Here is a 24,983-nt window from a genome sequence, read left to right on the forward strand (position 1 = left end):
ACTTTGTGCACGCACAGCGGTGGAAACTCATGCCTCGAGTCCGCCAACGCAGACCATCTTCGTCTCCTGGTACTCATCAAGGCCCAGGAACGAGCCCTCACGGCCCAGTCCGGACTGCTTCACGCCGCCGAACGGAGCCTGCACGTTGGAGATCACGCCCGTGTTCACTCCGATCATGCCGCACTCCAACGCAGAGGCCACTCGCCACGTACGCGACAGATTCTGCGAGAAGAAGTACCCAGCAAGGCCAGCGTCCGTGCCGTTGGCCATCTCGATCACCTCCTCTTCCGTCGAGAACTTAAACAGCGGCACGACGGGTCCGAAGATCTCCTCGGACCAGACACGCATGGTGTTATCCACATGCGCCAGCACCGTGGCCTCATAGAAGTTGCGGCCGATGTCGCTGCGCTTCCCGCCCACGAGAGCCGTGGCGCCGTTCGTGACGGCGTCCTCCACCAGCTCCGACGTCTTGAGGAAGGCGTTGGGGCCAATGAGCGGGCCGAGGTTCACGCCTTCCTCGCGGGGCGGGCCCATCTTGAGCTTCTTGACGCGCTCCACGAGCTTGGCGGCGAACTCGTCGTAGATGCTGGCGTGGATGAAGATGCGGTTGCTGCACACGCACGTCTGGCCCGTGTTGCGGAACTTGGAGGCCATGAGGCCGTCCAGGGCCTTGTCCAGGTCGGCGTCCTCGAACACGATGAACGGCGCGTTGCCGCCGAGCTCAAGGGACACGCGCTTGACCGTCTCGGCCGACTGCTCCATCAGCAGCTTGCCGACGCGCGTGGAGCCCGTGAACGAGATCTTGCGCACGTCGTGGCTGCTGGTCAGCGCGCCGCCCACCTCGGCGGCCTTGTCGTTGGGCGACGGCACGACGTTGATGACGCCCGCGGGGATGCCCACGTCCTCGGCCAGCTTGGCGAGCGCCAGCGCCGACAGTGGCGTCTCGGCCGCGGGCTTGACGACGGCCGTGCAGCCGGCGGCCAGACACGGGCCCAGCTTGCGCGTGATCATGGCCAGCGGGAAGTTCCAGGGCGTGACGATGCCGCAGACGCCCACGGGCTCCTTGATGGCCATGATCCTGTGGTCGGGCGCCGACGGGGAGGGCAGGAAGCCGCTCGAGTGCATGATCTCGTGCGCGTAGAAGTCGATGAAGCCGGCGGCGTAGGCCACCTCGCCCTTGGCCTCGGGCAGCGGCTTGCCGCTCTCGACGGACGCGATGACGGCCAGGTCCTCCGTGTTGGCCACGATGGCGGCGTGCCACTTCTTGAGCAGCACGGAGCGCGCGGCAGGCGTGGTCTTGCGCCACTTCTTCTGGGCCGCGAGCGCCGCGGCGATGGCCTCGTCCGTCTCGACGCGGCCCATGTTGGCCACGCGCGCGATCTCCTTGTCCGTGGACGGGTCCACCACGGCGAAGTGCTTGTTGGAGTGCGCCTCGACCCACTTGCCGTTGATGAAGCCGGCCGACTGGATCAGCTCCTTGTTGTGCACCTCGGCGTGGAAGAAGCGGCGCGTGGCCGAGGCCGCGGACGGCAGCACGGAGCGGTGGATCTTGGACGACAGCATGAATGGCGGGGCGGCGGCGCGGTGGACGCTTGGGCTCGACGAGGCAAGTTCGGAAGTGATTCGCAGGCGAGCAGCTCCATCGTTTTGAAGGCACGTTGAACCTTCAAGCTGGACCGCTGGACGCGTGACTTGGAGATTGTATGGGGTACGTCAGCGGGGCCGCGTACGCTCCCATTTTGCACTTTCCGGTGCCGGTGACGCGCCTCGCGCCGGCCAATGGCGAGCGACCGAGCCGCGCTCGGGCGCGTCTTACCCAGTCAACCATGTGCGAGCGTACGGGGCCGCCCGCACTATGGCGAGGGCATTGCGCATGGCGGCTAGTGGCCGCTGGGCCTCTCCTTCCTCAGGCTTCTGCGCGTGGGCAGCGGTGCTCGGCCACCGAGTTGCTTTGCAGTCGAGATGTCGGAGTAAGTGGATGCGGTGCAGCTGCTGCGTGCGTGGAAGGGATACGTGCCGAGTGTTAAACGGACGACCACCCGAACGGCTCGACAATGGCCAACGCTCGAGATGCACCCTCGTGCCTTGCTGCGGCACCCTGCTGCAGCGCAGTGGAGTGCATCGTGCATTGTACAATACGCAAGCCGTGATAATTATGCAGGCTTATCAAGAAGCAACGGACCTACAGACTTCGAGCCCAGGGATCATCGACCGAAGAAGACACGCTCGCGGTCGCCACACTCAGGGCTGCATCAACGTCGGTCGTCGTCTCGCTCTCCGCTTCCTCACTCGTACCTGCGAGCTTCGCAGCGGCTTCCTCCCGCCGCTCCCGCACAATTTTCGTGGCGACTTCCATCACGCGGAAGGCGCCGGCGAACTCGGTCGCGGGCATCTCCGCCAGCAGTGTGGCCACCGCCTTCCCCACTGCGTGGGCCACCTTGAACTGTGTCGTGGGGTTCACCAGCTCCGGCGACTCCTTATTGGCAGCGGTGGCGAGGCGATACTCACGCAAGGCCTCTTCCTCCGGGACGATCGGTGCGGCGTGGCGGCTTTTGTCGCTAGAGCCTGGCTGAGAACTCTGTTGGTCGGGGATCGCCCTCGCGGCAGCAGCCAGCTCCTGGTTGCGCAGCCGCTGGAGCATGTTCTGCACGTCCTTGAGCGTCGGCGCGCAGCTCGAGTTGTCCATGATGTAGGAGCGGATCTCCTTGGGCTTGACGCCAGTCTTGCGCATGAGCTCGACGCAGCCGAGCAGCTCGTCCGGGAGGTTGAGTCGCGTGTTGCTGTACTGCAGGAACGTCTCCTTGTCCACGCGGTGGTTGTGCGTGAGCAGCGCGCGCGTCACGTTCACCTCGTAGCGGTTGGCCTCCGGGTCCACGAGCTTCAGGCAGGCGTTCACCTGCACGTTGCAGTGCGTGGCGCGCACGTCCTGGCGCGAGCGCCGCCCGGTGCCGCGCGACACGAAGGCGCCGCTGTGCGTGCACACGAGCGTGAGCGAGTAGTTGCCGTACTTCTCCGGGATCAGGCGCGCGCTGTCCGCCGGCGCCGCCGCCGCCGCCGCCGACGGCTTGGCGAAGCGCTCGGCCACGCGCCGGTTGCGCAGCTTCACGGACGTGGACGTGCGCTTGCGGAAGAGCTGGAAGCTGCGGCGCGCGTACGCCTCCATGTAGCTGTGGAACTCCTCCCACGACGCGAACGCGCGGCGGTCCAGCGGCGCGCCCTCGTGCCGCTCCTTGACGTCCATGCTGGGGACTAGTACGGAATGGGTCAAAATGGACGTCTTATTTGGGCACTTCCGCTTCGTTTTGGACACTCTTATTTGTTCCCACCGACTCTGATTTGGTCCAGGTTGACCCATTATCTATCGAGGATGCACGCGTTCGTGACGGTGGGCACGACCAAGTTCGACGCGCTGGTCTCGGCGCTGGACACGGACGCGTGTCTGTCGGCGCTGGTGGCGCGCGGCTTCACGTCCCTGCGGATGCAGATCGGCCACGGCGAGCACGTCCCGCGCGCGGCGTTCCCGGGCCTGGAGCTGAGCCACTACCGCCACGACCCGCAGTACAAGCGGGACGTGGCCCGCGCCGACCTGGTGATCAGCCACGCCGGCGCTGGCTCCATCATGGACGGGCTGGCGCTCAAGAAGAAGCTTGTGGTGGTGGTCAACACGGCGCTCATGGACAACCACCAGACGGAGCTGGCCGAGGCCATGGCGGACCAGAAGTACTGCCTGCAGACGTCCGTCCAGGGCCTGCAGCACACGCTGGAGCACGGCAACTGGGACGACCTGCAGCCGTACCCCCAGCCGAACGAGCAGGCCTTCCCGGACCTGGTGGACGCCGTAATGGGCGTGGCAGAAGCCAGCAAAGAGCAGTAAGGCAGAGCGATAGAGGCAACGAGTTTATAGATGGAAGTTCATTGTGCGTGACGCAACCTTGATGTCTCTGGAGCTGCGATCAAGTGCAGTCTATCGATCGCTCTCATCTCCGTCACCGTCGTCTTGGTAATAGATCGCTTCGACGTATTCCAGACTTCGGGCTAGCTCGGCGGCTACGATCGTGGCAGCATCCGAGCCAGGCGGGAAAATCTCCTTCAGCAACCTGTTCGCCTTCTCGATCGCAGACAGGTTGGGGATCTGCAGCTTCCTCGTCTGGGGCAATCCGGCCCTCGCGTTCCGTACCAGCGATGCGTGTTGATGAGCCTCAGCACTAACACTAGCATCTCCTTGCTCCCTGGTGATCAGCTCATCGAGGAGAGGGGACGGCATGACATCGGAGAGGATCGTCGTGAGGAGATGCAAGTAGGTCTCCTTCTCCGCCACCAGAGGCTTTGATCGAGCCCCATCTCGGCGCTTGACCGCCGACTTCTCTGCCAATTGCTTGGTGAGCAGCTCGGCAAAGCCAGCCTTGCTGTTGTACGCCTCGTACTTCTTGCGCCGGGTGCGTACGCCAAGCGTCTGGCAGAACGATCGCAAGTCCTTGCAGCTGCACCTGGATATCACGTCCCGTAGCTCCTCGGCCTTGTCTTCGTCGCTCAGGCGCTGCAGAAACCTTAGGGTGGCTCTGGGATCGCTCATGGCGGTGCTCGGCTGGACAGGGCGTGACGAATTCGGGTTGTCGAACTGCATTCTTTATTTGCCATTACCGTACCTCACAAATGAAATGCTTAACAACTAAATTGCCATTTCGCCAAATCAGCCCAATTCGTTCTGAAAAAGTGCTATTTCTTAACACCAAGAAAGCAGTTTGAAGCCAAATCTGACAATAGGTTTTGTACGCAGCTACAAGCTTACTTCCTCATTTCGCGGCCACGATGTAGAAGTTCCTGCTGCAAGATGACTCGAACGCGAGCTGGGTCAAGGCGCAAGAAGCACGCGCTAAGAAGAACACTTTGAATGATCAGATTCGACGCCAAGCATTTCCAGAACTATCGAGGAAATCGCGAGATACCATTGATCTCAAAGCAGCGGAATCCGGGACGCTAATCACCCTTTGAAAGCTGCAGTTAAGAAGAAATTCCTGCAGTGGAAGATCTCTCGGAGAATTCCACCTGGTGGAAAATACCAAGTTGATCGCGTGCAGGTGATTCACTGGGTAGAAGAGGCCGTTTCTGCCATGAACGAGACCCAGAGTTCTGACGGCTACATGTTCAACAAACTCGGACAAGATCCTCGCCAGCCAAACAATGAACGCTTCCAAGAACATCTGATCCAACTACAAGATAGCGTAGAATACAGCCCTCTTCTCCAAAATAAAACGGCTGAATCGCTCGAGTAAGGAGGGCATCTGCAACTTTACATTTGAAATCACGTAGCTGAATCTTAACAGGAAGAAAACATATTTCCAACTGCCGTATACAGTACTGCAACTGCACAGTCCCAGTATACCCTGCCTGTATACCTGCCTGTATACCCTGTCACTACAGCGGCAGGAACACACGATCTTCTTCACAAATTAAATGCCTTACTCCCGACCGGCCGAGGACAAGCTCTCCGCGATCGCTTTGGCGACGCGGTCGGGACTCTCAAGGTGCGGGTAGTGACCTCCTTCATTGTCTTCAAAGTGCTGCGCATGCGGTACAGCAGTAATAAACCACTCTATCTCCGTGTTGACGTCGGTGTAGTCCGGGTCCTTCATGCCGAAAAAGGCCAGCACCGACAGTGTCGGGTACTTGCCGAGATCCGGGAGGCTACTGGCTACGTGAGCCTTGCTAGCGCGGACAAACTGACCAACGTTCAGGATGTTGTTCTTCTCTGCCTTCAGATGTGTCTTCAGCACGTTCAATTCCACATCGAAATCGCTCGGCAGCTTGTCGGGGTACAGTGTCTTGTAGTAGGACGCCCAGATCGCACTGCCGTACAGCGGGCGGAACAGAATATGCGAGAGTGGTCGAAACCACGAATCCATCGGCGAGTCTCTCAGAATGGGACCGAGCAAGACCACAGCGCGAATGCTGGGGCCACCCTCAATCTTCCTGGCAGCTGCGGCGGCAAGCACCATCGACCCGGCGCTGAGCGAGTTGCCCAACAGCACGAAACTGCATGTAGGGTCCGAGGCGCTTAGTTTCTCCATCAAGTTGGTGACATCAGACGCGACAGACTCCGGCGAATACGCCGAGTAGTCGAGCTCTTCGTTGTCCTCGAACGACGTGGAGTCGCCGAAGCCGCGCAAGTCCCCTAGCAGCACGCGGAAGCCCAATTTTTCGTGCAGCAGCGGAGCCAGCAAACGGAACTGACGGCGAGTATCTCCAATACCCGGCAGGCAGATGGCGACTGTGGTGCCAGCGGGCGCGTCAGGGCGCGAGTCCTCGAAGAAGACGTAGGAGCGCGGATCGACTTGCAGTCGGTAGTCTGCTGACGAGGGGAACACGCGCGGGATGAGGGGCTTGGACTCGCCCTCGACATGAGAAGAGTTCTTGTTCCCCATTTCGAGGCGTGGGTGAAGGAGGGTTAACAGGTGTGCGTATGCGTAGGCTGCAGTGAATTGCGCAATGAGCTCGCCGAACTCGCGTCTCGAGTCAAGTTGAAGTGACCGGATGGCAGCAACCTGATTGGCCGGGTTGAAAGCGAGCACAATCATAACTGATATCATATCGACTAACAGTTACAATGATTGCTTTGTGCCGTGACCCAATCAGAGACCGACGAGCATGGCGACACCTTCGTCGACGCCGCCGCGGCTGCTGGTGCTGTACGGCAGCGAGACGGGCACAGCGCAGGACGTGGCCGAGTTCGTGCAGCAGCGCGCGTTCAACCGGCAGCTGCTGGACACGCAGGTGGCGGCCATGGACGCGTTCCCGGTGGCGCAGCTGCTGCCGCGGTGCTCGACCGTGGTCTTCGTCGTGTCCACGACGGGCGACGGCGAGGCGCCCGAGAACATGCGCAACGCGTGGCGCGGCCTGCTGCGCAAGACGCTGGGGTCGCAGTGGCTGGTGGGCGTGCGCGTGGCCGTGTTCGGGCTGGGCGACTCCAGCTACGCCAAGTACAACGCCGTGGCGCGCCGCCTGCAGGCGCGGCTGCTCCAGCTGGGCGCCTCGGAGCTCATCGACCGAGGCCTGGGCGACGACCAGCACGCCTATGGGTACTTCGGTGCGCTCAACCCGTGGCTGGAGAAGCTCTGGGCGGCCGTGCTGCAGCTGCACCCGCTGCCGGAAGGTGTAACCATCGACGACTCAGCGAAACCGGTCGAGCCTCGCTACTCCGTAGTCGTGCACGGGGCGGGGGATAAGGAGGTGGGAAAGGCGGGGAAGCTGACCCCGAGGTCGGACGAGTCCAACTTCTACGCGCCGCCACGCACGGCCGTGATGGTCGAGAAGGGCATCTACTTGGCTCCCGTGGTCGTGAACAAGAGAATTACGGCCGAGGACTGGGAGCAAGACGTCAGGCACTTGGAGTTTGATATCAGTGGCGCTTCCTCGAGTGTGGGTGGTGTGGGTGACGCCCCGTTCAGGGCGGGAGATATTGCCGTCGTGTACCCTGAGAACGTGGCGGGCGTGGACGACATGCTTAAGTACGTGAAGATGGACGGAGACACGGTCATCTCGATCTACGCTGCTGACGGGTCGAAGCAGTTCGACCTCCCGTCTCCGGTTACTGTTCGTGATGTTTTCGCAAAGTACCTGGCCATCCTGGAAATCCCGCGTCGAAGCTTCTTTGAGAGACTCTCGCTGTTTGCAGCGAACGAGGAGGAGGTAAGCTTTACCTGCGACGGGCTTGGTTGTGGCGGTAGTGCTGACCGTATATATGCGTTGCAACGATATAGAAAGAGAAACTCGAGGAGTTGGCTTCCGCCGAGGGTGTCGATCTGCTCTACGACTACTGCATTCGTGAAAAGAAGACGTACGCCGAGGTGCTCACCGACTTCCCGAGCGTGTCGGTGCCTTTGACGATTTTGCTGCAACTCATCCCTCGACAGCAGCCTCGCTCATACTCCATCTCTTCGTCGGCTCTGCTTCATCCTGGACGGGTAGGTTACTACAGATTTATCGTTTTCGGTAGATGATGCTTACCTTTATGATTGTGTTTTGCTGTGGTAGGTGCATCTGACTGTGGCCATCGTGGACTTCTTAACGCCGTACAAGCGCCGCCGCAACGGCATTTGCTCATCGTTCTTCACATCGCTCGATCCCTCGAAGGAGCAAACGCGAGTGCCAATGTGGATTAAAAAGGGCCTCTTTGAGCCGCCTAGCCTACAACGCGATGTGCTGCTCATTGGTCCAGGAACCGGGCTTGCCAGCATGCGAGCCATGGTGCAAGAGCGACAATTCCTTCGCAAGCAGGGTGATGGCAACACTTCTGGTGTGACTTACCTCTACTTTGGATGTCGTCACGAAAACAAGGTACGCTTTCGTTTTCTGGCGTGTAGATCATCTCGGAACGTATTTAAGACCCCGCTTGTTATGGTTGCACAGGACTTTCTGTACGGTGAAGAACTTCGAGGGCTTCTACCTTCAGGCGATCTCACCGAACTGCACACCGCGTTCTCGCGTGACCAGGTGCGCATCTTGCCGTATGTTCCAGCTTCAGCAATCTGTAGGCTCACATTTGTCTTTCGAACGTGTGTCATGCTTGCAGGACCACAAAATCTACGTGCAGACGCGTCTGGCTGAGAACAAGGATACCATCTTCGACTTCATTATGAATGGCGAGGGCTGCATCTACATCGCCGGATCGGCGAAGCGCATGCCCAACGACGTCTACGAAGTGCTCCGTGACATCCTTCGGTCCGTAGGAAAAATCCCGCTACCGACCGCAGAGAAGGTGATGAAGACGTTGGCCCGCAAGAAACGCTACGTTGTCGAATCCTGGTCGTAGGAATCTTCACGAACAGCTTGTACAGAGCGAAATACAGTGACTCGTCATTAGACCAACCACTCGAATGCCCATTTGATTCGCTAAAACCAGTGCAAATCGCGGGGCTATGGACGTCATGCAGGCGCCGGAGCAGGCGCAGCATGTGCGGACGTTCGTGAAGCTCGCGAACCTGACGCAGACGTCGCAGCTGCACGAGTGGAACCTCGAGTCTCTCCAGCGAGCGCTGGAATGGGCCCGTGCAGCCGAAGATGCCGTGAGTGGCGGTGATACGCAGCAGGAGATTGACATGCGCATCCGTCAGTGGTTCCCAGTCGCGACACTGCCCACGCTGCCAATTGATGGAGCTCTGACGGCCGACGCTCTACGCCATGCAAGAATTCACTTACTGCGGTCAATTCTGCAGAGTCCGTTCTTGGCGTTGCATCCGACGCGGTCCGAGCTGCTGGTTGCTGTCCTCCAAGAGCTTCGAAGTAGACGCGAAGACGCTTCCTACTCATCGGTTGACGAAGCGGAAGAGCACGCGTCCAATAGGTGATGGAGCGGTGGGCGTGGTTGATATGCATATATGCGACTAATCTTGTTGGTGGTGATCCTTCGTAGTGCCCTGATGGTCGATCGGGTCACCGGGACCCCACGCACGGAAGCTATGCTGGCGATTGCTCGACGCATGAGCGAAGGTTACAATCACATTCGCGTTCAAGGTATACATGCTGCTGTTCTCATCCGATTGTGATTGTGGCTGACTGGCTGTTCGTGAAATGGTATCATAGTGCTTTTGGGCTGGGTCTCGATTCCCCCATTCAAGAGTTTCGCGCTTTCACCACGGACACTGCAGCTGAAGGCCATGGCCAAAACGTTGCAGCGCAATGCAGTCGATGCCCGTGCTGCTGTCAACCCTGAAACGTACCGTGGATTTCTCAGTGATCTGCGAAGTTGCTTTGAAGAACCTGAAAGTAAAGACGTTCGGGTAGGCAGCTTTGGCGCAAGTTAATCTGCACTACCATGCTGCTACTTACGATTGCGTGCTGTGTAGGAAGTTGTGGTTTTGATGGTTGTAATGTGCGAGTGGCCCAAGGAGGAACCTCCACAGCTACGAGGAATGGTGGAGGACCTTGTCAAGGTTGTACGCGATTGGGTTACGAGCAAACCCATTCGTTTCTGGACCTTCCAACCGTGGTTGGCAGCGATGCTGGCCGGCAAATCGAATGCTCTGGCGAGTGCGTATGTATCTGAGCTGTTCAAGACCGGACTTTTGCAACCTTGTACGTCTGTAACCTTATTCAGTTTTTGCTAGCAGATGATCACAGTTGCATTTTTCAATGCATGAAATTGTTGCAGGGGAGGGAGAATTTGCAGCCCGAGTCGCGACGCTATCCTTACAGGGTGCAGTCGTTGAAGTCGTGTTGAAACCAGCGCTGAGGGAGCTGGATCCGCATTTACTGGAAACCTACTTTAAAGTAGAATGACCCTGTGGTTTTGACACGGGTTGCTAGTACACATGTTGCACACTACGTAGTACAGTTGGTCGGTTAAAGATTATTGCTTTAGCTGACGAAGAACCTTGACGACCTCGTGGTGGTTGTTACGCAGCGCAAGATCTGTTGCAGTGGCGTAAGGAGCCTCCGGTAGTGGCAGAGTCATGTCGGCGCCACCGTCACTAACTAGTGCGGCGCAGCAATCTGCGAAGCCCTCTTCCCCTCCGATCAACAAAGCAGTGTATCCGAAACGATTGCGTTGATTCACCAGAGACCGAGTCCACTCCTCGTCAAGGTAAGCGGACTGGTGGAGGTGTTTCAATATGTTCTTCAGCGAGGTTAACGCGTTTGACGCTGTTGCAAGATGCAGGATTGAATTCCCATCGGCATCCGTAACGAGTACTCCAGCCCCATGTCTGAAGACAACCCAGTTAGGTCTACATGTACATCTAGCCGGTACATCGTGGCAGGGTGTGCACCAAAACGTCTTACTGAAGAAAGAAGTTAACAGCATCATGTGCGTCCCATGCAGATGCGAGTTGCAGAGCTGTGCGGCCGGTGTGAGGATGGCGTTCGTCCAGCAGTGTCGGAATTTCAGCGAACAGTGCGCTCAAAGCAGCGTCGTCGTTGTCCACTGCTGCGTGCATCCACGAGTCTAACTGCTCCATCACAACTGTGCTTCTCGAGCAGTCGCGTAAATGGTCAAGTAAATTAAGGTTAAGTGTTTTTGTATCACACACGGTCTGACATACTTTGAAGTAGCAGCCAACATCGCCATTATCCTGGATCAGTCCGTCGTAAATCCATATACCTCCGTCTCCAGCACCGCGTACAACACCGCTTTCAGCTCTTCGCGCACAACATGCAGTGGGAGGTCAAGCCGGTTGAAGCACGCGTGGCTGTGAACAAATCCATCGCCCACCAGTGACACTGCTTTCAATGTAAACGGGCACAAGCGACCATCGTAGCTCGTCAATGCCCTAAAGCCACCCAGCGGCACACGTGAAGAGCCCGTCGAGAACTGCAGCAAGCGGCGGCGGTATTCGTTTGGCATCTCGCGCACAAGCTCCCAGAACCATTTGAGTGCTCTGTGGTGGTGTAAGTCTTCCGAGTACTTGGCATGGCGCTCCCAGTCGTCGACGTCAATCTCATCGGAGCCGCAGAGTAGAAAGTTGAGTTCCTCAGGGTCGAACAAGAGTAGCAGATCCTTTGGAATAATTTCGTACAAGCCGTGAAGAAAGACCTGCAGCTGCGGCGCCACACTTTCCACCATCAAGTATTGCCACTTGCGCTCCACGTAATCGCGCTTGTTGCTATCTGTGACAGGGATAGTGTTACCGCCGGGTACAAGCTCGACATCACGGTAACGACCTCCATCCTTTACAGTCACGACAAAATCAAGTCCTAGCGCATCCACGTTGTCGTTTTCGAGCAGCCATCGCATGTTCGTATACACTTCGGGATCGATGTCTTCCAAGTCTGAAAAGCTAAGCGGGTAGCCTAACATCAGCTTCAGCAAAGGAGGCGCCAGGTGAAAGCACATCATTGAACCTTCTAATAGTGCGCGACCAAGAAGCCGACCGGTCGCATACAAGTGCAGTAGCTGGTCTGGCAGGAGATCCGCATTTGAACACGGGCTCAAAAAATACGTTTGCTCGCTCTTGTTGGTGCAGACGAACAGCCCATGGGCAGGATCCACGAGCATTTCATTCAGAAGGACGAACCACTCACGATGCAGCCCTCCAGCATCAACTCCGCTCTCGTCTAGGAAATTGATGCGTAGTACAGAATGCACGTTTTTGAGTGGAATAATTGCCAGCGACTCCATTGAGTCTGCGAAAACGTTCGCCCGCTCCACATTCAGCCGTAAATGCTCCCTTTCCGCAGGAACTAGTAGTGCCGACGTTGCCGTCACGAAGTGGGCGTACTTTGACGGGAAATCTTTAGAGGCAAGTGCCATCGTCTCAGACATAGGCGTTGATGCCGGCGGTGTTGGTGTCTCCCCTCGGGTGTTACTTTGTTCGGCATTCACCCCGAACTCACGCTCGAGGGGGAGCTTCGAGGCAACCAGTGCTGGGTCCGACGCAACTGTGAGGACCGCGTGCTGCGTCTGGGCGTCTCGTACCAGGCCGGCGATACACTCTTCAACCGATCCCAGCAACGAATGTTGACGGCTTGTTTGGTCTCTACCATCTGCATTTTCCGCAGTAGTGCGCTCTTGTTCTGGCTCTGGTTCTGTGGTGTCCGTACTGGTAGAGGCCTCCACGCCACCACGCTGCGATACAGACGCCGAAGACGGTAACGAAGATCTCGGCGACGCCACCTCTCCTGAGGCAACTGTGGAGTGTCCTTCCGACATAGACTTCTCGTCCTCCAGCGACGGTGTCGTCGGTCGCCGATCCATCGCCAAATCCAGAGGCCCACCGTCTACAACCAAGAACCTGACCACAAAGCCTGCAAACTGTGTATCCCCCCACCGGCCATCCCGAAACCAATATGCACGTCCTTCGACGTCCACTTTCCTTGTCCACTCCTTCCTCCGTTGAGCTCGTGCAAGGCGACGACTTGTCTGCACCGAGTGCGTCGCCGTGACCAGCTCCACCCTACTCTCGCGCTTGAACAGCGGCAACAGCGACAGCCGCGTCGACCGCTTCTTGTCTGCAGCAGCAGCGTCGCCGTCTCGCTCGACGAGAGCCTCCCCGCACACGGTGCAGAACTTGAAGCGCTTGAAGTTCTCGAAGCCGCACTCCGAGCACACGTTGAAGCCTTCCTCTGCGTCCCTCAGCGCTGCGTCCAGCCGGCGGTCGTCGAAGCTGCGCAGTGCAGTGCAGTGCATTACATTGCAGCAAAGGCCTCAGCGTTAGTCTTCTGTAATGCAGCAATGTAAGAAAGTCTGCAAAAGCTTCATTTGTGACGCACTCGAGCAGCGGCGCGTGCAGCTCCAGGGACCGCTGGCGACGCATGTACGCGCGCCTGGCCAGCATGGACAGGAAGAAGAAGAGCAGCGCCACGATCGCGAGCACCACGAGGAAGCCCAGCACGGCCTCCATGGCGGCTCTGCGGTCGAATCCGAGTGTGGCGGTCGCATGTGGCGCCCGTCGAGCAGCAGCTACCGTCATTCTGATTCGCTAAACGCATAAGTGTTCACCATACGTACACATTTGATACTACAATTAAGGTAACTGGGACGAGAGGCCTACACTTTTGCGCCACCAAGTGGCGGTACAGCAGGATGAGTGTAGGGTCTGAACCGGACCGTACACCGAAAGGATGCTCCGATTACTCGACGCTCCGTCCGCCGATCATCGACCACAGAGTACTAGGCAACAGCAGTGTTGCAAGTTGCGCTGGACAGAGAGAAGAATTCATTTCATTGACTTTGCGCACGACGGACACTTCTAAGCCACGGTCAGTCCGTCGTGAAGCCGTACACTTCCGTCTCCAGCATGGCGTACAGCACCGCCTTGAGCTCCTCCCGCACCACGTGCAGCGGCAAGTCTAATCGATTGAAGCACGCGTGGCTGTGGATGAACCCGTCGCCAACCAGGGGCACGGCCTTCAGCGTGAACGGGCACAAGCGACCGTCGTAACTCGTCAACGCGCTGAACCCGCCCAGCGGTACACGCGATGAACCCGTCGAGAACTGCAGCAAGCGCCGACGATACTCGTCCGGCATCTCGCGCACCAGCTCCCAAAACCATCCGAGCGCTCGGTGGTGGTACAGCACTTTGGAATGCTTGGTGTTGCGCTCCCAGTCGTCCACGTCGATCTCTTTGGAGCCGCACAGCAGGAAATCGAACTCCTCCGGGTCGAACAGCAGCAACAACTCCCGAGGAATGATCTCGTACAGCCCTTGAAGGAAAACCTGCAGTTGCGGTTCGACACTCTCCGCCATCAGGTACTTCCACTTGCGCTCCACGAACTCGCTCTTGTTGTCATCATTGACGGCAATTTCACTCCCGCCAGGCACTAGCTCGACGTCGTGGTAATGGTCTCCGTCTTTAACAGTAACCGTGAAGTCGAGTCCCAATGCATCCGAGCCATCGTTGTCGAGCAGCCAGCGAAGGCTTGTATAAACCTCCGGATCGAGGTCTTCCAGGTCTTCAAAACTAAGCGGGTAGCCTAGTATCAGCTTTAGCAGAGGTGGCGCCAAGTGAAAGCACAGCATGGAGCCCTCAAGAAGTGCACGTCCAAGCAGTCGGCCAGCCGCGAACAATTGCAGCAATTGTTGCGGTAGCATGTCAGGATCAATGCATGGGCTCAGGGAGAAAGTTTGCTCGCTCTTGTTAGCGCAAACGAAGAGCCCATGCGCCGGCTCTACAAGGGCCTCGTTGAGCATTACAAACCACTCGCGGTGCAACCCTCCGGCATCGACACCTTTCTCGTCAATAAAATGGATGCGCAGTACCGAATGCACATTGCGAAGCGGGATAATGGCGAGGGATTCCATCGAATCTCTAAACACGCTTTCACGCTTCACATTGAGACGTAAATGTTCCCTGTCAGCAGGAACCAGCAGGGCCGAAGCAGTCATCACAAAGTGCGCGTACTTGGAGGGAAAGTCCTTGCCAACCAGTGTCATCGACTCATTCAGAGATGTGGACGTGCAAATTTTCAAAGCCGTACGACTTGGCCCGATCTCGACATCAAGAGGCAGCTTCGATGCATCCACTTCAGGCTCTGATGTCGGTATGAACCTGCAGCGCTTCTCGGATACGCTTTTCGTTAGCGTTGAAACCCGTTCTTCAACGGGCCCGACGGAGGGACGGCACGGACTTGGCCGATCGGATACTTGATCACTGTTTCCAACCAGTTGTGAGTCTGGCACCGGGGAGCATTGTCCAGTTGGAGCATCAACTTCATCGCCTGGGTGAGGGTCCCCCAAAAATGTGGTGTCCCCAGAGAGTTTTTCCGCCATTAAATTCTTTTCGATTGCCTGTGAAATTCTTAATGCTTGTCTGGGTTCAAACTCAGCAACAAATGCTGTAGCGGGGGTATCACCTGCAACATACCGGCCGTCCCGAAACCAATACACTCGTCCTTCCACATCGAGCTTACGTGTCCATTCCTTTCGCTTTTGCGCTCGCAGGCGGCGGCGAGTCGTTTGTTGTGCATGCAGTAGTCGAGAAGGTGTCAATCCCGCATGACCTTTTCCTCCAAAAATGTACCGAAGCGATGACTTTATCGATGTCCTCTCCTTCTTTGCCGAGGCTTCACCGCCTTGTTCGTCCTCTGGCTCCTCCACAATCGGTCCCCCGCAAACCATGCAAAAGCGAAAACGCTTGAAATTCTCGAAAGCGCAGACTGCACAGGTGTTGTACCCTTCTTCTGCATCTCTTCACGCACATAACGTGACAACACACAAAACGTTAGATCTACTGCCATTCCCCCACCCTTGAACGGAGACCAACCTTAGTGCTGCATCCAAACGTCGATCCTCCGAGCTGAATGATGCGAACAACCGATAACCATTAGAAAATGCAAGCATTTATGACACACCCGGGCGATAGCGGGTCCACACCGCCACCCGTTACTGCCGGCGCTTAGTACGCACTCGATAAGCGGCAGATTCAGCTCCGCCTCGTGCTCGAACTGCTTGAACGACCGTCGCGCCATCCATCCGAAGCACAGGGCCAAGGCCAGCGCGACTGCGGACGCCACGGCGATGGTCACGCCCACAGACATCGCGGACACTTGCTGAACGCTATCGTGCGCGAATCGGAGAGTGTCCACGCAGAGGACATCTCGGCCTGAGGGCTGTCAAGCAAGCAACCAGATGTAGCCACCAAGATCACAGAAGTGTTCAGTCGAGGTGTAAACTACTGTCGAAATGTAATGGACGAAGAAGGGGGGAAGGTCTTTCGTGGAGCGCGGTGCGGTCACAGGTGGATACATGTACCGCTCCAAGTCATCGTGGTATTCTTTTGTTGTCCGCGCACAGGCACACGGTGACTTCATTCTAGGTGCAGCGATAGTGTGATCTTGAGGTTCGGTGTCTGTGTCTATAGAGAAAAGCATTTTTATTTTTTCAAAACGAACATTTCGCTACGTATCCGACGTATAAGTGAAGCTGCTTCCGTCAATCCATCGTAAAGCCGTACACCTGCGTGTCCAGCATCGCATACAGCACCATCTTCATCGTGTCGCGCCCAAAATGCAGCGGCAAATCCAAACGGTTGAAACACGCGTGCTGCGGATGTACCCGCCGCTCTCCAGCGGCACAGCCTTTAGAATGAACGGACACAGGCGGCCGTCGGAGCTCGTTAAAGCGCTCAAGCCACCCAGTGGCACGCGCGACGATCCCGTCGAGAACTGAAGCAAGCGGCGGCGATACTCTCATTTGGCATCTCGCGCACTAGCTCCTAAAACAACTTCCGGGCATGATGATGGTGCAACTCGTTCGAATAGTTGGTGTTGCGCTCCCAGTCATCGACGTCGATTTCGTCTGAGCCGCATAAGAGGAAGTCGAGCTCTTCGGGATCGAACAGGAGCAGTAGGTTGCATGGGATGACCTCGTAAAGACCCCGCAAGAATACCTGTAGCTGCGGTGCCACGCTCTCCACCAGCAGTATTGCCACTCACGCTTGACGTAGTCGCGCTTGTTGCTGTCGGTAACAACTATGGTGCTAGTTCGACGTCTCGGTAAACCCTCTAGCTTTCATCACTACACTGCAGTCGAGTCCCAGTGCATCTACGTTGTCGTTCTCCAACAGCCAACACAATCTCTTGAACATTTCCTGGTCCAAGTCCTCCAAAGCCTCGAAACCGAGCGGTACCCCAAGACCAGCTTAAGCAGAGGAGCTGCTAAGTGAAAGCACAGCATTGAACCATCAAGCAAGGCCCGGCCAAGCAATCGACCTGCAGCAAACAACTGCAGCAGTTGATGCGGCAGTGTGCCTGGATCCGAGCAGGGTGTCAGGATGCACGATTGTTCACTCTTGTTGGTGCACACGAATAGACCGTGGGCAGGTTCCACGAGCATCTCGTTTAACAGTCACGGTGAAGCCCCCCAGCGTCGACGATGAAGTTGGTACACAGCACAGAGCGTACACTCGTTTTCCCCTTGGTGGCGCCGTCGTCGTCGTGTTCATCAGCGCCGACAGTCTCCACGAGTGACTCACCGCAGATCGCGCAGAACTGGAATCGCTTGAAGTCTTCGAAGCGACATGCCGTGCACTGCTTGTATCCACCTTGGAAACCCTTATGCATGCAGTAGAGAATCTCGACTTGAGTCTGCATTGCTCATCATGTGGTACAGTTTGGACCGCACAGCACTAGCTGAGCCGGGGCCCATATCCACTCGAGGCAACGCTGCTTGCCTACCAATGGTAGCCGTTCGACAAAGCTCGAATCAACAACGGAGGTCAGCTCATGCAAAGGTGCATTAGAGATCCTGTAGTAACTAAGTTTGTATCGTTGACCTCTGGGTTGCTACATCAAAGATACCTTTTCAGTAGACGTCTGCCGCTGCAACCAGAGCAACATGTTTGTAGCAGCGGGCGACAAGGACCAGGATGTTCCATTCAACACGGCAATGGTTTCGTACAGAAGCAACGATAATTATTTAGCAAAATTTACCTATGACTGCTGTTTACAATAGGTTTGTGTTTGATACTAGAGTTTTAAGCTCCACGGAAGTAAAAATGTGGTGCCCGATGATGCCGACGTTATGCTGTCGTGAAACCCGTGAGATCGGTGTCGAGGGTGGCGTACAGCATGTTCTTCAGCTCCTTCTTGCTGTGATACAGCGGCAAGTCCAGTCGGTTGAAGCACGCATGACTCGAAATGTACTGCGTCGTTCGGTACGGCACGCCCTTGAGGGTGAATGGGCACAGTCGGCCGTCGTAGCTAGTGAGGCCACCAAAACCCGACAGCGGGACGCAGGCGGATCCCGTCGCGAACAGCAGAAGGCGCCGGCGGTACTCGTTCGGCATTTGCCTAACGATCTCCCAGAACCAGCGGGTCACGGTAGCACCCTCAAGATTGGGGGATTGCACGGTGTGCGCCTCCCAGTCCGTCACGTCAATTTCGGGGGAGCCGCACAGCAGGTAGTCGAACTCTTCTGCGTCGAAGGTCATCAGCATATCGCGTGGGATGATTTCGTACAATCCCTTCAAGAACGCGTACATCTGGTCTGCCACACTCTCGAACAGCACGTATCGGAATCGGCGGTTCAGATATTCGCGCTTGTTCGCGTCCGTGACGGTCACGTTCCGTCCATGGGGAATCAGGTCCACCACGACCTTCTCGGAATCGTTCACTTGCTCGATGATACTGAAGTCAAGTCCAAGATCGTCCACACCGTCGTTGTCCATTAACCACTGCAGACTGCGGTAGGTTTCTGGGTCGAGGAACTCCATGTCGGCAAAAGTGACCGGCATGCCCAAAATTATCTTCAGCAACGGCAGTGCCAAATGAAAGCCCCAGATTCCACCTTCCAGCAGTGCCCGGCCAATCAATCGACCAGTGGCAAAGTAGTAGGCCAGGTGGTCCTCACCCACCTCGGCAAGCGACTGCGGGTTGAGAAAGTAGCTCTGGTCGGCTTTGTTCGTGCACTTAAACAGTTGAAGCGTCGGCGACGCCAGCAGCTCGTTCACGAGCATGAACCATTCGCGGTGCACGCCACCAGCGTCGACGCCACTTTCGTCCAGAAAATTGATGCGCATGAAAGAGCGCAGGTTCTTCGGCTGAATGCAGTACATGTGGTCCATGGACTCCTCAAGCATGTAGTCGCGGTGCACCGACAGCTTGAGGAACTCCACCTCCGCCGGCACGATCAGCGACGCCGTGCTGACGACAAAGTGCGCATACTTGGATGGGAAGTCGCTCTCCGCCAAAGACACGGCCTCCTTCCTCCTCTCGGCGCCCGCGTGCGCCAGCTTCGCCTTGCCCGTGGCAAACTCGGCCGGGTCCGACGCGGACGCCTCCACCAGCTCCAGCTGCACGTCCGTGGGAAGCTCAGGCTTGGGCTCGTCGGCGTTCTCCTTGTCGTCCTTCGGCTGCTCCACAGTCAGCACCAGCTCCGTGTCCGCCGCCTGCTCCTGCTCCGGTGGTTGCTGCTGCTCTTGTTGCTCTTCGTGCTCACTGGTCCGTTGCTCCACTTGCTGTTCTCCGTCTTCTCCTTCTTCTCCTTCTTGCTCTTCCTGCTTCTCTTGCTCTCCCTGCTTCTCTTGCTCCTTCTCCTCCGGAAACTTGAACCGCACCGTGTATCCGGGCATGAGCGCGTCCGCGTCGCTGCTGGCCGGCAGGTTGCCGCCGCCGCCGCTTCTGTACCAGAAGAAATTGCCTTCCACGTCGAGCTTGCGGCTCCACTCGCGGCGGTTCCGCGCGCGGCGCTGCTGGCGGCTGAGCGACGACATCTTGCGCGGCCGCGGGGACAGCAGCACCGACGGGCGCGCGTCGCTGGCCACCACGTTGACGGCGCGCGCCGACGGCTGCTCGTCCTCGTCGCTGCTGCTGCCGCCGTCGTCCTCGGCCGTGGCCATGGACAGCGACGGCAGCTTGTCGCCGCACAGCACGCAGTAGTCGAAGCGCTTGAAGTTCTCGAACTCGCAGCTGGCGCACGCCGTGAAGCCCGCCTCGGCCTCGCGCGTGGCGGCGTCGATGCGGTGGTCCACCGACTCGCCCGAGAGCAGCGGCACCTCCATGTCCAGCAGGTGCCGGTTGCGCCGGCACGCCATGAGCCACACCACGAAGAAGATGACGCACAGCAGCAGCATGCCGATGCCCTGGTACAGCATCGACGCCTCGGTCGTGGTCCCGTCGCCGTCGCCGTCCATCGTTCCGTGCAGTCCGGCGAGTCCTCGAGTGCGAGAGCGTTCGGGCGTTCGGCCGCCGGTGATCGAAGACTGCAAGTCAGTCACACGCTCAAGGGATCTGCCCATCACTCTCCACATACAAAAGGCAAGTCACGACCCAGCTGCTGCGATTCGCTACGGATTCCGTCGGATGGGGATTACGCAGACATTCGTTGAAGCGACATTTTGCCAGCAGCCCTAGCGCGAAACATTAGTGCGCGGTTTGCTTCAGACCTGCTGGCCGGCCTGTCGCCGCTGTGCTGTTTGTTCCAACTTGCAGGTAGCCCCGCCTCGAAGTGAGGTTGCATCCCAAGTCGCAAGTTTGACTGCTTTCAGGTTGAACCGCACGGGACCTGCACCGCACTTGCCCTCTCCAATATCCACAGCTTGTGATTATGCACCCTTTACCTAGACCTCTCGTCCAGAGTCTCGATGACGGCAAAGCACTTGAAGGCACTCGGTTTACGTTTTGCCGGGGGTTGGCTTCCCACCAGCAATTCTGCTGCAGCTTCGAGTGCTGCGTTTGGCATGTAATATCGGTTGCACCGGAAACTTTCCAGTGGAAAGCAGAAATACAGCACCAAGGCGGAGCTCCTGTTCGACGAGAACAACATGCTGGCAACATTGCTGCTGTTCCGGAACGCCCTCTGTTCTCGTAGTCAGCGACAGGATGTCTTCGACAAAAGGCCCGACATTCGGAAAAGCGATCAATCCTGCTGTTAGCGATTCTGAGAGCGATTGGCGTGGCGTCGGGATTTTTTCAATTTTTGATGACGACCAAGCGGCGTCTTACGTTGTCGCAAAGCTTGCGCTGTTGCTGCGAAATTGTACATGTACCAGATTCCCGGACTTCCTGTATCCGGGTGATCCGCACTGCAAGGTAGCATTGCGCCAGCAAATAATGTTACTACGCGAAGAAGTCTACGCTGTTGACTACGCTGTCGTGAACCCGTACGTCTCCGTGCTGAGGGTGGCGTAAAGCACCTCCTTGAGCTCCGCGCGAGTCGATGCAAGCGGCAGGTCTAACCGGTTGAAGCACGCGTGGCTTCGGATGTACGCAGAGTGCACGCCCTTCAAAGTGAACGGGCAGATCTGACCGTCGTGGCTGGTCAGGTGTCGGAAGCCCCCGATCGGCACTCGCGAGCACCCTGTAGCAAACTGCAACAGTCGACGGCGGCACTCGGGGTTCATATCTCGAACGAGCTCCCAGAACCACCGAAGAACTCTCGTCCCCGTCAGATTTCTCGAGCACCTCGTATGTAGCTCCCAGTCCGCCACGTCGATGGTGTCGCAGCCACATAGCACGTAGTCGAACTCTTCCACGTCGAAGAGCATGAGAATTTGCCGCGGAACCACTTGGTACAAGCCTTTCAGAAATACGTACAACTGGTCTGAAACACTCTCCAGCAAGAAGTACTGTAGCCAATGCTCCGCAAATGAGTGCTTGTTGGCATCCGTCACCAGGATGTCTCCTCCATTTGGCACCAGCTCCACAGTCACCACATCACCCTTTGCACCCCTTCTCGATGCCGTGAAGTCTAGCCCTAGCGTGTCAGCCCCGTCATTTTCCAGCATCCACAGCAGACTTTTGTACGTTGTCGGATCTAAGTCCTCGTAGTCGCGGAAAGTGAGGGGAATGCCAAGGGCGATTTTCAGTAGTGCAGGTGCAAAATGAAAACCCATAACTTCACCATCTAGCAGGGCACGGCCGACGAGACGCCCCACTGCGAAGAAGTACGCGAGGTGCTCCTCACCGATCTCCTCTCTAGAGTTTGTGTTGAAGAAATACGTCTGGGATTCATGATTTGTACAAGTAAATACGCCCAGCGCTGGATCAATCATCAGCTCCGTCACAAGCGTGAACCACTCACGATGTACACCGCCAGCGTCTACAGCAGTCTCATCTGCAAAATCGATTCGCACCACCGCGCGAGTATCGTTGTCATCCATACAGCAAAAATATTCCATCGATTCTTCCACCACGTGTTCGCGACGCAGGAACAGCTTCAGGACTTCCAACTCTGCTGGTACAATCAGGGAGGAAGTACACGTCACAAAATGCGCGAACTTCGTAGGGAAGTCTTCTTTGGACAGGTCTAAGAATCCCTTGATGTCGACGTTCCGTGACGAAGGCGCCCCGGTCGCGAACTCGAGGGCGCTCGCTTGCTCCGCAGGCACGATCTGGATTTTCATGAGCCTCGTCTCATTCTGCAACCTGGCAGTCATCCACCCAGGCTCTCCATACGGCGGCTCTACATGTAGAACCCCTTCCGCTTCTGCTGCTTCGGCACTGTCGCCTGCTTCTCTATAGAAGACAGGCACGTATCCAGGGTACTGGAAACACTCCTGGGTCGCCTCACGGTGCCAAAAGACCTCTCCACACTTCATCTCACGCCGCCACTCCGACCGACGCCTACTACCCAGCATATAAACACACAGTGCAAATAAGTACTGGTCACGCCACAGCCAACGACCAAGTGCCGACCTCGCACGCAGCTGTCGCGCAGTGAGCGGGCTTCTCGCTCGCGCTCTCTCCGTCGGCGACAGCTTCAGCTTCTCGCCGCAAAGGACGCAGAACCTGAACCGCTGCGTGTTGGCGAAGGCGCACACTCGGCAGCGCACGACCTCCTCCTCCGCCTCTCTGTAAGGCCCAAAGGCAGCACAACCCCGTCCCAGTCAGCACCGTGTACTAGTCAAGTGTCAACACTCTCTCCACGCACAGCGTTGCAATGTCGACGCGGTGTTCCCCAGTCGCTTCCTCCCTGCAGCGAACACCCACACCACAACAGTCAGATACTGCCCAGCACCAGCCCACAGGTTGGAGCAGCCGCGGCCTGCCTGGCGATCAGCGCCTGCTGCAGCTCGCTGACGCTGCGCTGGCGGTACTTGCGCTGCAGCGCGCGGAACATGTAGGCGATGAGCAGGTACAGCGTCACCTGCGAGGCCACGATGAGCAGCACCAGCAGCTCCGCCATCGCTCACTCGCCTCTCTCTTCCGGAGCTTCTCGCTCGGCAGGCGGCTTCAACTCGAGCATAATCACCACTTTCGACCGTCACTTAACTGAATGTCTTACATGCTGTATGTGCCACTCAACCGAGGTTATTGTTGCTCCTCATTGACTTACACAATATACTCGACCATGAGCGCCGCGCTGAGCGACAAGAGCGCGCTGGTGCTGGAGCTGGGCGCGCGCTACGCCCGCTGCGGCATTTCCGGTGAACGCGCACCTCGCTGCGTGACGCGATGGGAGGTGCGTGTGCCTGCTAGCGTCATCGGTGCTGAGCGCCTGGCTGCTGATACAAGCGTACGGATCCGTGTGTGACCAGGTGGGCGACATGCTGCTCAAGCCCCTGAGCGCCGCAGACTGGCGCCAGTACCTGTACCCGAAGCTGCACGCCCTGTGCTTCGAGTGAGTCGCGGTGGTTCTCATGGGTTGCATTGGTGTTGGGGGAGCTGACGCTTTGCAGTCTGCTGCTGGTGAATCCGACGCGTCGGCGCTTCGTGGTGTGCGAGGATCTGCTGCTGCCTCGCGTGTTCCGAGAGACGCTGCTGAACCTGCTCTTCGATGTCATGAAGGTAGGTGGTCGTCGGGTTAAGGGTGGTGGGTGGGTGGCCTAAGAGTGTATTTTGCTTTAGGCGTCTGCGGTGACGTTGGTGCCGTCGATGCTGGCAGTGCTGTATGCTACGGCCAACCACACGGCGCTGGTGGTGGACTGTGGGTGGGCGGAGACAAGGTTGCTTCCGGTGTTCAAGGGCATCCCCCTGCCTTACCTTTATGAAAGTAAGGTCTGAGTACGATTATTGTTTTGGGGGGGGTCGGCAATACTGATGCCTTTGCTTGTGTTTGCTGTAGCTGTACCTGCTGGAAGTCGGATCTGCTGCGAGCTGATTCAGAAAGAGCTTAATGCTGCTCAAGACCAGCCGATGGATGGCTCTAAGATCGCCTCGCCAGTGACGGAGGCAATGGCAGAGGACGTCCTTGAGCGGGCGTGCTTTGCCCAGCAAAAGGTATAGCACTGAGTGCAGCTATGCTGCTATGGTGATGTTTTGTTTGGGCTAACGTTGTGCTTTAATGCGCAGGATCCACTACCAAATGTTGTCGATGCAAAGTTTCAGACCCACGATAACGATGTGCTACAGGTCGGTTGTCAGCAGAAAATCAGGCGCTGCTTGCGCAGAGATATTAATTGTAAAGCTACGTGCGTTTCTGTTAACAGGTCCCTGGTAGTCTGCGCACAGGAGCTGTGGAGCAATTACTGCTAGGTATGTTTTTTTCTCATTGCCTGCTGACCCACAGTACTGTGTGCACTAATCATTCGTGTCCTATTGTCGCGCAGGCGATGAAAGCACGGATGGAAGCTCGATTGTCGACGGCATTGTTCAAGTGTTGAAGAAGGCCCCGCTTGACGTGAGGGCTGCAATGCTGGAAAACCTGCTCTTTGTTGGGGGAACCGCTATGATTCCAGGTAGCTAGATCTCGGGGGGGGGGGTAATTGTTGGTCGCTGTGCTGATCTATTTGATTTTTTTTTATTTGTTTGCCAGGCTTGGCGCATCGTATCGTGGCTGAAGTCCGGGAGTCGCTCCATCACGACAACGAATTCGCTTCTGCCTCAGTTGCTGTAGACCGTGCACAGCTTGTTCAAACATACTTCCCTCGGAATGTGCTTGCGTGGGTCGGTGGCTCAATTTATGCCGCCACTGAAAGCGCGCGGGTTTCGGCGATTTCCTCGCAAGAGTACAGTAGCTCGGGAGGCACCAGCATCCCCGACTGGCTCACTGTTGCCGACGATGAATTTTAAAAGTTTGCTGAGCGCCAAGTTGAAAGTGAAGAATGGTTGAAAGCTAAGTGTATTTCCTACTTCCGGAATTGCTCACTATGAGGATTCGATACATCAACTAT

At 57.3% G+C, this 24,983-nt stretch overlaps 12 protein-coding genes across 14 annotated transcripts; 4 read left to right on the forward strand and 8 right to left on the reverse strand.

Annotated features, from left to right (window-relative positions):
- Positions 1–27: 27 nt before the first annotated feature.
- On the reverse strand, positions 28–1,563 carry IUM83_09335 (succinate semialdehyde dehydrogenase, mitochondrial precursor; the record flags this gene model as incomplete). Its single annotated transcript, XM_067933768.1, has 1 exon — positions 28–1,563. The coding sequence occupies one exon, from the start codon at positions 1,561–1,563 to the stop codon at positions 28–30; it is 1,536 nt and encodes a 511-aa protein (XP_067786515.1).
- Positions 1,564–2,182: 619 nt separating this feature from the next.
- On the reverse strand, positions 2,183–3,241 carry IUM83_09336 (Histone H4; the record flags this gene model as incomplete). The annotated part of the gene is made up of 1 exon (XM_067933769.1): positions 2,183–3,241. The coding sequence occupies one exon, from the start codon at positions 3,239–3,241 to the stop codon at positions 2,183–2,185; it is 1,059 nt and encodes a 352-aa protein (XP_067786514.1).
- A 126-nt stretch (positions 3,242–3,367) lies between these two features.
- On the forward strand, positions 3,368–3,874 carry IUM83_09337 (UDP-N-acetylglucosamine transferase subunit; the record flags this gene model as incomplete). The annotated part of the gene is made up of 1 exon (XM_067933770.1): positions 3,368–3,874. The coding sequence occupies one exon, from the start codon at positions 3,368–3,370 to the stop codon at positions 3,872–3,874; it is 507 nt and encodes a 168-aa protein (XP_067786513.1).
- A 90-nt stretch (positions 3,875–3,964) lies between these two features.
- On the reverse strand, positions 3,965–4,573 carry IUM83_09338 (uncharacterized protein; the record flags this gene model as incomplete). Its single annotated transcript, XM_067933771.1, has 1 exon — positions 3,965–4,573. The coding sequence occupies one exon, from the start codon at positions 4,571–4,573 to the stop codon at positions 3,965–3,967; it is 609 nt and encodes a 202-aa protein (XP_067786683.1).
- An 886-nt stretch (positions 4,574–5,459) lies between these two features.
- Positions 5,460–6,422, reverse strand: IUM83_09339 (the record flags this gene model as incomplete). Of its 3 annotated transcripts, none has more annotated exons than XM_067933774.1 (1): positions 5,460–6,422. In XM_067933774.1, one exon carries the CDS (start codon positions 6,420–6,422, stop codon positions 5,460–5,462), a length of 963 nt encoding a protein of 320 aa, XP_067786681.1. The 3 variants fall into 3 exon arrangements, with proteins under 3 accessions (XP_067786681.1, XP_067786680.1, XP_067786682.1); XM_067933773.1 differs by having other exon boundaries at positions 5,460–6,194; XM_067933772.1 differs by having other exon boundaries at positions 5,460–5,903.
- Positions 6,423–6,645: 223 nt separating this feature from the next.
- IUM83_09340 (NADPH-dependent diflavin oxidoreductase) lies at positions 6,646–8,809 on the forward strand (the record flags this gene model as incomplete). The annotated part of the gene is made up of 5 exons (XM_067933775.1): positions 6,646–7,686; positions 7,758–7,961; positions 8,032–8,334; positions 8,407–8,490; positions 8,570–8,809. The coding sequence occupies 5 exons, from the start codon at positions 6,646–6,648 to the stop codon at positions 8,807–8,809; spliced, it is 1,872 nt and encodes a 623-aa protein (XP_067786576.1).
- A 106-nt stretch (positions 8,810–8,915) lies between these two features.
- Positions 8,916–10,275, forward strand: IUM83_09341 (nadph-dependent diflavin; the record flags this gene model as incomplete). Its single annotated transcript, XM_067933776.1, has 5 exons — positions 8,916–9,340; positions 9,410–9,510; positions 9,580–9,776; positions 9,843–10,071; positions 10,148–10,275. The coding sequence occupies 5 exons, from the start codon at positions 8,916–8,918 to the stop codon at positions 10,273–10,275; spliced, it is 1,080 nt and encodes a 359-aa protein (XP_067786558.1).
- Positions 10,276–11,071: 796 nt separating this feature from the next.
- Positions 11,072–13,334, reverse strand: IUM83_09342 (NEDD4 E3 ubiquitin-protein ligase WWP1; the record flags this gene model as incomplete). The annotated part of the gene is made up of 2 exons (XM_067933777.1): positions 11,072–13,097; positions 13,204–13,334. 2 exons carry the CDS (start codon positions 13,332–13,334, stop codon positions 11,072–11,074), a joined length of 2,157 nt encoding a protein of 718 aa, XP_067786575.1.
- A 359-nt stretch (positions 13,335–13,693) lies between these two features.
- Positions 13,694–15,969, reverse strand: IUM83_09343 (NEDD4 E3 ubiquitin-protein ligase WWP1; the record flags this gene model as incomplete). Its single annotated transcript, XM_067933778.1, has 4 exons — positions 13,694–14,783; positions 15,453–15,620; positions 15,696–15,728; positions 15,839–15,969. The coding sequence occupies 4 exons, from the start codon at positions 15,967–15,969 to the stop codon at positions 13,694–13,696; spliced, it is 1,422 nt and encodes a 473-aa protein (XP_067786557.1).
- A 1,982-nt stretch (positions 15,970–17,951) lies between these two features.
- On the reverse strand, positions 17,952–19,643 carry IUM83_09344 (putative HECT E3 ubiquitin ligase; the record flags this gene model as incomplete). Its single annotated transcript, XM_067933779.1, has 1 exon — positions 17,952–19,643. One exon carries the CDS (start codon positions 19,641–19,643, stop codon positions 17,952–17,954), a length of 1,692 nt encoding a protein of 563 aa, XP_067786506.1.
- Positions 19,644–21,014: 1,371 nt separating this feature from the next.
- Positions 21,015–23,056, reverse strand: IUM83_09345 (E3 ubiquitin-protein ligase TOM1; the record flags this gene model as incomplete). The annotated part of the gene is made up of 4 exons (XM_067933780.1): positions 21,015–22,494; positions 22,567–22,722; positions 22,802–22,843; positions 22,920–23,056. 4 exons carry the CDS (start codon positions 23,054–23,056, stop codon positions 21,015–21,017), a joined length of 1,815 nt encoding a protein of 604 aa, XP_067786507.1.
- A 165-nt stretch (positions 23,057–23,221) lies between these two features.
- IUM83_09346 (actin) lies at positions 23,222–24,882 on the forward strand (the record flags this gene model as incomplete). Its single annotated transcript, XM_067933781.1, has 9 exons — positions 23,222–23,332; positions 23,409–23,491; positions 23,550–23,658; positions 23,719–23,863; positions 23,936–24,090; positions 24,163–24,222; positions 24,300–24,345; positions 24,420–24,548; positions 24,626–24,882. The coding sequence occupies 9 exons, from the start codon at positions 23,222–23,224 to the stop codon at positions 24,880–24,882; spliced, it is 1,095 nt and encodes a 364-aa protein (XP_067786536.1).
- Between the last annotated feature and the right edge of the window lie 101 nt (positions 24,883–24,983).

This window comes from Phytophthora cinnamomi (genome assembly GCF_018691715.1).
Source record: "Phytophthora cinnamomi strain GKB4 chromosome Unknown Contig67, whole genome shotgun sequence".
NCBI lineage: Eukaryota > Oomycota > Peronosporomycetes > Peronosporales > Peronosporaceae > Phytophthora > Phytophthora cinnamomi.